This window comes from Arachis stenosperma, chromosome 2 (assembly GCF_014773155.1).
Source record: "Arachis stenosperma cultivar V10309 chromosome 2, arast.V10309.gnm1.PFL2, whole genome shotgun sequence".
Taxonomy (NCBI): Eukaryota; Viridiplantae; Streptophyta; class Magnoliopsida; order Fabales; family Fabaceae; genus Arachis; species Arachis stenosperma.
Window position 1 is genome coordinate 44,437,886 of NC_080378.1, and position 11,822 is coordinate 44,449,707.

General features: G+C 37.9%; 1 protein-coding gene across 2 annotated transcripts; it reads left to right on the top strand.

Annotated features, from left to right (window-relative positions):
- The first annotated feature begins 523 nt into the window (after window positions 1–523).
- LOC130960464 (uncharacterized) lies at window positions 524–11,580 on the top strand. 2 transcript variants are annotated; one of them, XM_057885858.1, is made up of 14 exons: window positions 525–1,313; window positions 1,458–1,547; window positions 2,078–2,140; window positions 2,973–3,059; window positions 3,208–3,339; window positions 3,466–3,623; window positions 3,922–4,156; window positions 4,323–4,433; window positions 4,697–5,755; window positions 5,890–6,150; window positions 6,531–6,716; window positions 7,229–8,383; window positions 8,759–9,106; window positions 10,788–11,580. In XM_057885858.1, the coding sequence occupies exons 1-14, from the start codon at window positions 909–911 to the stop codon at window positions 11,211–11,213; spliced, it is 4,716 nt and encodes a 1,571-aa protein (XP_057741841.1). In that variant the 5' UTR covers window positions 525–908; the 3' UTR covers window positions 11,214–11,580. The 2 variants fall into 2 exon arrangements, with proteins under 2 accessions (XP_057741840.1, XP_057741841.1); XM_057885857.1 differs by having other exon boundaries at window positions 524–1,547.
- Window positions 11,581–11,822: the final 242 nt, after the last annotated feature.

Consider the following 11,822-nt stretch of genomic DNA (forward strand, 5'->3'; position numbering starts at 1 on the left):
TCGAGTTTGGGAGGTGGAAGGAGAGGTGGTCGGGGGTGGAATTGGAGTGGAAGGAGGGGTGCGATGGAGGTGGGAGGAATGAAGGTGAGAGAGAGAGACAAGAGTAGAGGAGGGAGACGGAAAGGTGGAAAAAGAGTAAAGGATTAATTTTGTCTTTCTCAAAATAAAAAGGGAGACAATTTATAAATTTAGAAAAAATTGAGGGAATATTCAATTTAGGAATGTAATATTCTGTTAAATCAAACAGTTTTGTTACGGTAGGGACTTAATTGAAAGAAAAAATTAGTACAAGAATCTAATTAAAAGAAAAAAAAGTATAGGGACCTAATTAAAAATTTTACGAAACTATAAGAACCAACAAAATAATTAAACCTTCTCTAGAATCACCCAATTAATAAATTAGTAATTAAAACCATTTAATAATTGGTTTAATTTTTAAAACCTCGAGAAGGACAGACTCGAAATTAAAAGCTATTATTACCCGGACCATTAGTTAGCAGGACTAGAGGAATGGTTCGAGTAACTCCCGGTTCAGTGTGAGTCTCTGACTTGGGGATTTGGGGTTTGCTTAATTGCTTCCTTCTTCATACTTGATACTTCATAGGTTTTGCGGATTTGCTCAGCCTAAACCCTCTAACTCATAATCTGCCTTCGGCCTCTTCCCAGCCTCCCTTCCCGGTGACAGAGAGTCGGACACCCTTCAACCTTCCACCCTTCTCAGCTCCAGCCTTCATCGCAGCTTCGCTGCTCCGTGTCCCTTCTCTCACTCTCACTCGAGGGAGCCAACAATAACCGACCTTGTAGCTCTTTTCTGCTTCCCTTTGCTCCCTTTCGCACCTTTTTTTACCACAGCATTACCATTTTCTTTAAATCCTATCAACAAAACACACATAACCCTAGTGGTACTGATGACGAGGGTCTACGGAACCGGCATATATGATTTCCGGCGGCACAGGGTGGCAGAGTACCCTGTGGAATCGAAGGCAGTGGACTCGAACCAGAAGTCCGGAGGCGGTGGCGTGCCAAGCACAATTACGCTGTCAGAGATCCAGCGCGACAGGCTCACGAAGATTGCGGAGGCGAATTGGTTGAAGACGGGCGAACCCAAGAAAAAGCCCTTCGACCCTGAGCTGGTTCGCAATATATACGAGACGGAGCTGTTGGTAGGAGATGGGCACAAGCCCGTTCCTCTGCAGAGGGTAATGATTCTCGAGGTTAGCCAGTACCTCGAGAACTACCTCTGGCCTAATTTCGACCCTCAAAACGCCTCCTTTGAGCACGTCATGTCCATCATCCTCATGGTCAACGAAAAGGTATTACTATCTCACCTGATTACTTTAGATTTGACCTACCTTTTAGTTCTAAGCTGCTTCATGAGAATAATCAGCATCCAATTATGCTCCGAAGCAGTATATTTTCATGTCAGTCTTAACCATTGGAACATGTGTGGCTTACAGTTCCGAGAAAACGTGGCGGCTTGGGTTTGTTTCTATGAAAGGAAGGATGTTTTTGAAGGCTTTCTTGAGAGGGTTCTTCACCTAAAGGAGGTACTATATCTTGTGTGCATTATTTATAGACTTATACTGGCCTTTTTACTTCTAATTTTATGCCCTTGTTACTATTTATTTGGGTTTGAGAGGGAGGGAGTGATTCAGTTCTGTTCTTGTGAATGGATGATATATTATTACTACATAAACTGAGAACATCGTTTTAGTTGGCCATTATCATGATGTTTAAAATATGTTAGACTTTCTGTTTGGCATTTAATATAGGGTTGGAAATTTTATTTAAGGGAACAAATTAGTGGGAGGGAAGGAGAGCCTTGAACCGGCTGAGTCGTCCTCGTGTGACTTCAAGGTCGTGGAGGCAGTCATTGATATCTAATTATTAGGTTAGACTGTCTACATTACACTCTGCGGCTCTTTCACAGACCTTGTGTTAACGCGGGATGCTTGTGCACTGGGCTACTTTTCTTTAAAACAGATTAGTGGGAGGGTAGCATTTGAGTAAACAATCCTATTTCTATATATGTTGTGCCGTTTTATTTAATCTTATATATATCCCTATTTGACTGCAGGGAAGAGATCTTAGTATAGCAGAGAAGACAAATTACTTGGTTTTCATGATAAATGCCTTTCAGGTATATTGGCAGAGCACTTCATCATTTACATAGGCTACGTTTGGATACTGTATTTGAGACAAAAATATTGAGATAGGAGGCATAGAGACTTGTTTGGTTGAAGGGACAGTGATAAATTGTCTCTGAGAAAATTCTTGTATTTTCTGTACTTTTTGAAAGTGAGGACAGAATATCCTTGGACCCATCTCCGTCCCTATCTCTGTATTTCTGCCTCAAAAATAATATCCTTGCTTACATAGTTGGTACCAAAATCTATTTTATCATCAAAGGCTTCCCTGTTGTTGTTGAACTATTATTGTCTTATTCCCCTTTTGCAATTTAGCTTTTAAAAGCTTTTTCTTTGGGTTTTACTTTGTGGGGGTGTTTTGGTGGGAGGTGGCAGGTGGGTTTGCTTTACCATGGGTGGTGATGGTGAAAACTATCATCACAAAAGATGCTTTACTGTGCTTGTTTCAAATAGTGAATGTTAGTTTTTTTTTTTTCTTGGTCCGTTGAAAATAACCCCAAATGTACCACCAAAGCAAATAACTAATTTGTAAATGTAAAGTCACCGATTCCTACACCAGAACATGTATTATATCATTCTTATAGTGCATTTAGAATTTGGCCTCTTTTTTATGATTGTCAGTTGGTACTATAAAGATTTGACTAGGCAAGTACAACGTAGGAATATAATGTACTTCAAATTCCATTAATGAATTGAAGGTAGCCAACAAGACTTTAGGGATGTTCATTTTATACAAATAGGGCCTTAGGTAGCTGTTATGTATATGAATGATTCCCCTATACCGAGGACAAACATTGTTGTCGACTTCATGACTGTTTATTGCAGAGTTTAGAAGATGAGGTTGTTAGCAAGATAGTCTTGAGACTAGCAAGTTTGAAATCCTGGTACAGTTTGTCTTATGGTCGGTTTCAGGTAAGATCAAAACAAATGATCAGTATATTTGTTGATTTACTCTTACTTTTGTTACTCATATTCATTAATATTTCTTCCCTTTGGTTAATGTTAAATAATATTTTTTACATGCTAAATGCATTTTGGGCCTTGGTCTTTACCCATGTAGATGGAGCTTTGTCTTAATCCGGGTTTGATCAAGAAATGGAAAAGGATGATAAGGAGGGAACCTGTGAAGGGAGATCCATCAACTACAGTTGAAGTGATGTTCTTGAGAAACCTAATAGAAGAATTTCTGGAGGTTTGCAAAATTTTTGAGCCACATCAAGTCCCAACTACATTTATAATGTTCTCCCTTACAAAAAGAGTAATTTTTTAGCCAAAATTGTTAAGCTAACTCCCCCCGCCCCCGTTTTTTTTTCTTCAGATATTGGATTCACAGGTCTTTACCCAGAGACATTTATCTGGTGAAGATGAGCTTATTGATGATGGTGGTTTGGGGCTTGCTAATGATGCTTGTGTACTGTATTGTGAGAGGTTTATGGAATTTCTTATTGACCTCTTGAGTCAATTGCCTACACGGAGGTGTGTGGCTATGATTATCTGGATGCTCTCTCATTCAAGCATCAGTTATTTATTTCAACTTTTCATTTTCCAAACTTAGATTTTTGTTTTACTTGCTATAGCGGGGTCATTATATTACGTGTACAACTTAAATTTTGTCTGGCGAGTTTGGTTGAATTCTGAAAGGATTTGATTTTGATAGACATGAAGTGAGGAAATGCTTCACAGCAGCGTCATTTTCATATGTACCCTTGCAGAACGTCTTCTGCTTTCCCAATAGGCCAATAAATCAATTACCCTCTTCTCATTTAAATTGTAGGTACCTGAGGCCGCTTGTGGCTGATGTAGCCGTAGTTGCCAAATGCCATTTGAGTGCACTCTATAGGCATGAGAAGGGGAAACTTTTTGCACAGTTAGTCGATTTATTACAATTCTATGAAGGGTTTGAAATCAACGATCACACTGGCACACAGTTAACAGATCATGAAGTTCTTGAATCTCATTATAGTTGTATGCAATCATTCCAGTTACTCGCATTTAAAAAGATTGACAAGGTATGTTTAAATGTAACTTTGTCTATATGAACAAAATCTAATTAAAATTTTCCTTCTTGCATTTTTTGTGATATGATATGACTCTTCATTCTTCCTCTCCACCTAATACTTGTTTGTTGGCATTAGCAGATTTAACACCTAATTTCTTTCTCTTACGTGGTTGTAGCTGCGGGAACTTGCTTTGAGTAACATCGGTTCAATCCACAAGCGTGCAGATCTATCCAAGAAATTGTCTGTCCTTCTTCCTGAGGAATTAAGGGATTTGGTTTGCTGTAAGGTATGATTAATACACAAGATTTTTCTACTCATTTCTCTAGTCTTAGAATTTAAATTGTTCTCTGCACTATAATATGAGGGAGAAGTGATGCTTTGTTAATGAGGTGTTACTCTGTAGCTTTTAAGTCTTATACGATATAATAGTGGCTTATTCCTTCTGTTAATTAGTTTCTGAAATATCTTCTGTAATAATTCATGTAACTGTGAACCAAACCATGGATTAACACCACAACCTTCAACTTGTGGCATTATTTCCTTATGCAGCTCAAACTGGTTTCTAAGGAAGATCCCTGGTCAGAGCGGGTTGATTTTCTTATAGAAGTAATGGTGTCCTTTTTTGAGAAGCAACAATCTCAAAAGGAAGCCATCAATGCTCTTCCTCTATACCCAAATGAGCAGATTATGTGGGATGAAAGTGTTGTACCAAGCATAAATTATTCTGGAGAAGGTTGTTTGGCATTGCCAAAACTTAACTTACAGTTCTTAACACTTCATGATTATCTTCTTCGAAATTTTAATCTCTTCCGACTTGAATCAACATATGAGATACGTGAGGATATTCAGGAAGCCATTCCACACCTTCTTGCATATATTAACAGTGAAGGAGAAACTGCTTTTCGTGGTTGGTCAAGAATGGGGGTGCCAATTAAGGAATTCAAGATAACTGAAGTGAAACAACCAAACATAGGTGAGGTCAAGCCTTCGTCTGTGACAGCGGAAGTTACGTATAGCATTTCAAGCTACAGAGCACAGGTTAGATCAGAATGGGATTCATTGAAAGAACATGATGTATTGTTTTTACTATGTATTCGCCCCTCGTTTGAACCGCTTAGTACAGAAGAAGCAGCCAAAGCTAGTGTGCCACAAAAACTTGGTCTACAATGTGTTCGAGGATGTGAAATTATCGAGATTCGTGATGAAGAAGGAACCCTTATGAATGATTTTTCTGGAAGGATTAAAAGGGATGAATGGAAGCCACCAAAGGGGGAGCTCAGAACAGTTACTGTGGCTTTGGATACTGCTCAATACCACATGGATGTCAGTAATATTGCAGAGAAAGGGGCAGAAGATGTTTATGGTACATTTAATGTGTTAATGAGAAGAAAGCCAAAAGAAAACAATTTTAAAGCCATCTTAGAATCAATAAGGGATTTAATGAATGAATACTGCATTGTTCCTAAGTGGTTGGAGAATATATTTCTTGGTTACGGTGATCCTTCGGCTGCACAGTGGACTAAGATGCCTGATCTGCTGGAAACAGTAGATTTCAAAGATACTTTTTTAGATGCTGATCACTTGAAAGAATGTTTTGTGGATTATGAGGTTGGTATTATTTCATTTTTAGATTTGTAGAGATTATTGTGTATGGATATGACTGATATCTGTCATTAGGAGTGATAGTGTGGGATTAAGATGTTGATGTGACTTTTGTCTTAACTTTTTCTTGGGTCTTTCAGGTTTCATTCACTAATCCCAATGGGACAGAAAGCATGAATCCAAGGCCTCCTTTTAAGATCATGCTTCCCCGAACACTCAAAGCAACTGCCAGTTCTCTTCACAGGAGTGCAACATCTGTTGGTGGACCAAACAGTATCAATGTGGATGATGATAATCATCTGAAAGAAAGACTTATTGTTGAGACTTATACACCCCCGGACCCTGGTCCTTATCCTCAAGATCAGCCAAAACAGAATTCAGTTAGATTTACACCCACACAGGTGCTCTCAGCTCTTACAATATTTTGATGTAGTTGGTTGTAGAGGAATGCCCATGTTAATGGAGTAAGCAAGCAAATAGCATAAGAGATTTACACCCACCCACCCACCCACACACACACAATTTCCTATGACATGTTTACTAGGCCTTTCTACTAAATTTGTTATGGGATGACATTATGCTTGTAATTTCTTGTTGATGATCTGTTGATCATTGTAAGGAGTTTCCTACAGGATAGCTTTGTTGTACTCTTGGGCCATTCCTTAGATGTAATTGTTGTTGTTGTTGTTGTTATTATTATTATTATTATTATTATTATTATTATTATTATTATTGGAATTTGTAGATACTGATGATAATGATGTGGAATATTCTTTAACAGGTTGAAGCAATTATCTCTGGCATTCAACCTGGCCTGACTATGGTTGTAGGGCCGCCTGGTACAGGAAAAACTGATACAGCTGTGCAAATTCTGAATGTTTTATATCATAATTGTCCTTCTCAGAGAACCTTAATAATTACTCATTCAAATCAGGCTCTAAATGATCTGTTTGAGAAGATAATGCTGGTAGGATGTCACATGTCTATTCCCTTATTTATGTTAAATATTTTATTAGTGCGATATGTCTTAGTAAAATCCATAGTTATTTGCTATTTATTAGTCTTTGGCTGAAAAAGACTGCTAGAATTTTCTGAAGAACATTGTCTTTGTACAACATTTGGTCATACTTGTCTGGTATAACTTTTGGTTTATAATTGAATTTTGTTTTGCTCCACTTGTCATGTCATGATGCATGTTATAGCATTATTTTGTGGTATTAGAAACCTGACATAATTCCATAAATCACAAGCAATATAATGTTTCAACCAATTTTAAAAATTTTGGAGAGTGAACACATTTTTTTTTTTTATTTTTAGATCGTTTGATTCATGTAGTCGATCATACCCACTGGGGCAAGGCTGATTGATGTTTACGATGGTCTTTGTGGTTACTCTAGCTTAATGCCATCAAGTTTTCTATATATTCTTGCCTTCTGTATAGAAGTTTGATGTATTCCATTTTACTTATTTTTGATTTAGAGAGATGTTCCTGCACGGTATCTCCTTCGACTTGGTCAAGGAGAACAAGAGCTGGCAACTGATCTTGATTTTAGTCGTCAAGGACGTGTTAATGCAATGCTTGTTAGACGGTTAGAATTGCTGAGTGAAGTCGAGAGGCTAGCAAGGTCTCTTCAACTTCCGGAGGATGTGGGTTACACATGTGAAACTGCTGGATACTTTTGGTTGCTTCATGTCTATTCACGCTGGGAGCAATTTCTGGCTGCGTGTGCTGAGAATAAAGATAAGCAAAGCTTTGTTAGAGATCGTTTTCCCTTCAAGGAGTTCTTCTCTGATGCACCACATCCAGTATTTACTGGGGAATCTTTTGAGAAAGATATGAGGGCTGCTTTGGGGTGCTTTCGTCATCTGAAGACGATGTTTCAAGAACTTGAAGAGTGTCGAGCATTTGAATTACTGAAGTCAACAGCTGATAGAGCTAATTACTTAATGACCAAACAAGCTAAAATTGTGGCCATGACTTGTACTCATGCAGCACTAAAGAGGAAGGATTTCCTTCAGTTAGGTTTTAAGTATGACAACTTGTTAATGGAAGAAAGTGCCCAAATTTTGGAAATTGAGACTTTCATTCCAATGTTACTTCAGAGGCAGGAAGATGGTCATGCACGGCTTAAACGCTGCATCTTAATTGGTGATCATCACCAGTTGCCTCCTGTTGTGAAGAATATGGCCTTCCAAAAGTACAGCCACATGGATCAGAGTCTATTTACTAGGTTTGTTCGTTTGGGTATTCCTTACATAGAGCTAAATGCCCAGGGAAGAGCCAGGCCAAGTATAGCTCAACTTTACAACTGGAGATACAGAGATTTGGGAGACCTTCCTTATGTAAAGGAGGCAGACATATTCCATAGGGCAAATGCAGGATTTGCTTATGATTATCAGTTAGTGGATGTTCCAGATTACCTTGGTAAGGGAGAGACAACTCCATCCCCTTGGTTTTACCAAAATGAGGGAGAAGCAGAATATGTGGTCAGTGTCTATATATACATGCGTCTCTTAGGGTACCCTGCAAATAAGATATCAATTTTGACTACTTATAATGGCCAGAAACTTCTCATCCGTGATGTGATAAATAGAAGATGCGTTCCATATGACTTCATTGGTCCACCAAGCAAGGTATGCTGCTCAGTGGTTGCTCATTAATTTCATATCATATAGTGGATAGAATTTCCCAGGGATTTATTTGATCTGATTTGTGAAGATTCTTCCTTTTCACTCTGGTTGAAAATTTTTTTATAAAGATGCACTCACAAAGATTCACAACAAGAAATCTTCGTTGCAAAATATAATGTTTACAAATAATTTTATAAAAATAGGTTTAAAAAAAAAATATTGTATGGAGGACACAAAATAAGATGACTTTTCTAACAATTCAGATAGACAAATTTAATTTTCTATAACATTTAAGTAAACAAGGAGTCTGTGATATTGTAATTTTTGAAAGTTTTGGCATCAACCAGGTTTCATTGTTCCATTCTTGACTACTTTCAGGTTACTACAGTCGATAAATTTCAAGGTCAGCAAAATGATTTTATATTGCTATCCCTTGTGCGAACTCGATTCGTTGGTCATCTTCGTGATGTAAGAAGATTGGTGGTTGCCATGTCACGTGCTCGTCTTGGGTTATATGTGTTCTGCCGTCGTTCCCTTTTTGAGCAGTGTTATGAGCTGCAGCCTACGTTTCAGCTGCTTCTCCAGAGACCAGACCACCTTGCCCTTAATTTGAGTGAAATTACATCATATACCGAACGAAATGTTGAAGATCCCGGGCCTAAACATCATATTCATCTTGTAAATAGCATTGAAGAGATGGGTAGTATCATAGAAAGGCTTTATCAGGTATGTCCAACATCTCACTATATAAGAAAGTTGTTTATATGTATATATGTCAGTGATTTTATTATCATTATGTTAAAACTGGTACCAACAGAATGCTCCCACAGCACTCGATAAAACAAAAACAAACTGAACAGGTTACCCTTTAGGCAAAATACTCTCAGCTGGAATTTATTGAATGGAAATGCAGAAATTACAATAGAATAGAAAAATGATAGCAGAGGAATATCGAGAGTCCTCTTCTCTCCTAGCCTAGGCCTTTCCAAGTCTTTTCCTGCCTCAATACCTATTCGGTTCCTTCTTTTATTGCCTCACTCTCTCTCTAATCGAAATCTTCACAATCATGTAGTCCCTGATTCTCCTCTAACTGATTCAATCAGTTATTGCTTCCTAAAATAAATCAGTTATTTAAATCAGTTATTCCTCCCTTTCCTTTATTATTTCGTCTAGAATAATGATAAGGTAAAGGGATTATTATCTTCCCTTTTTTAGCTGCCTGCACTGCTGACTCAGCATTTTCCTCAGGGTATGTAACACATTATTATTTCTTTTAGATAGGAAACAAAATTCTTAGTTCGGTAGAAAAGATTTGAAAGAGAGAGGATAAGGTAATTTCATAAAAAAAGATTACAAGAGATTGGGCCATCTAACAAGACAACCATTCTTTTCAAATGAAAAGACCGATTGCTGAACACCACAATATGGTTATTTAAGTTACTCTGACCTTATTCCGTCATTTATTTCTGATAAAATAAATTTGTCAAGCCAATTTGAAAGTTCAAGAGATAAGGGATTTAGAATATTCCTTCGTTAACATAAAAACAGAACACAAAGCTACCCATGCCCTCAACATTTAGGTAAACCTCATTGAAGGCATGGTTTACACTAGATAGAGACAAATGGCTAGTGTATGATTTTGTGTTTTGATTTTTGGACAGAAAGGCAGGAAAGGGAAGGGGAAGGGTTTGAAATGTAAAATGGAGGAAGCTTTATATTTCAATACCTTCCTCCCTTCCTTACCACTGAAAAATTGACTGTTCCTCTGTTGGTCCTGGTGCTTTAGACATTGCCTACGTGTGAAACATACTCTCTATTTTCTTATTGTATGTTGTCCTTGTTATATTTTCAATGCTCTTTTATTTATTAGTAATCAAGTGTTGTCCCAATGCAGGGTTTATTTTTTCTTTTCCCGTCCCATTCTTGTAGTTGTGGCTAGGAGTATAGAACCATGCGTGCTAAGTCTAAAGTTCATTCTTGTAGTTGTGTTACAAACTTACACGATTAATGTGATATACCCTTCCTCTATATTTATTGCCAAATTTGATGGAAGTGATGTTTAAATAATCTGCATTAAAGACTTGTGTTTAACCAACTTGAGTTGGTCGAGTAATTAACTCATTCGTCTGCCTAAGCAAGTGTTGGGATTCAAATCCCACCTAGTGTATGCAGCAACCTATTGGCTAGTGGCAAACTCTTAAATGGAGCTTTATCCGTAGCGTATTTGTCTGTGTTTGCCCTATTTGGAAGTTTCATTTGAGCTAGCGCATTTTCCTTTTTGTTCTCTGTGCATATTGTTCTTCCCATATAATCTTTTGTTTTATTAACAGATTCTGCTCTCTGCTGTTTTCCCTCAACTTAAAGACAATTTCTGAAATTGCTGAATTCACATTTTCTTCATCTCCAGGAACGGTTGAGACATCAGTTTGAGCAAAACAGACCTTACTTTGGTCACATAGAACCAACAGTAGGCACAAATCAAGTGCCAAGCAGCCAGCAGACATCTCCCACTGATATGCATGAACAGAATGAAAGTGACGAGGTCACAATGGTTGATGGGCATGTGGCTGAAGATATGCAGCCTGAAAGCAATATGGATGCACCTGAACCATGCCAAAGTGAGGAAGAAACAATGGTCGATGGCCATGTGGCCCAAGAAGTGCCACCTGAAAGCAACATGAGCATCCCTGAATCTTGTGTTGTTGAGGATGCTACAATGGCTGATGGACATGCGGCCCAAAGCATGTCACCCAAAAGCAACACGCATGATATTACAATGGTTGATGGCAGTGCTAGTGTTCAAAATGGGAGCTCAGCACCATTGGAGCCATAAAGATGAGGATCCAGGTTTTAGAGGTGCCACATGGTATTTGAAAGAGCACTAGACTTAGCATCTTTTTCTGATCAGTGCAAATCCTTCGGTTGTGGGGAATTCCTTTGCCGAGATAAATCATTGCCATTGATAAGCTGTATTAGATTATTAAATAGCAAATGAGGTTTTGGATTCTGTAGTGATAAAGGTCAGCCGGGGGTATTTTGCATTAGCATGCTAGTCGTATTGTTGTTCATAGGATGGTATCTTGGTGTTTGCGTACGACGAGGCAGTATTTATTTCGTCAAATTTTGACAGACAATGATGAATCTTCAATGTAGATTATTAACCTCTCTACATTTATTAGTGTAAGATGTATTATTATTTACTGGTGTAGCTACACGATCTATGTATCTGACATCACACGGTGTTGAAATCATGAGACCCGTATGGAGCTATATCGGGGACGGGGGCATGCGAAGTGCATTTCGAAAGCAAAAAGCTTAACCGTTTTAGGCAGCCGTGCAAAATTTGAGTTTAATATTTATTCGTTAATAGTGTAAAATATTTTATCAAGTATACAAGATTTTTGGGAGTTACTATTTTTAATATTTTTAGTTATTATTTAAC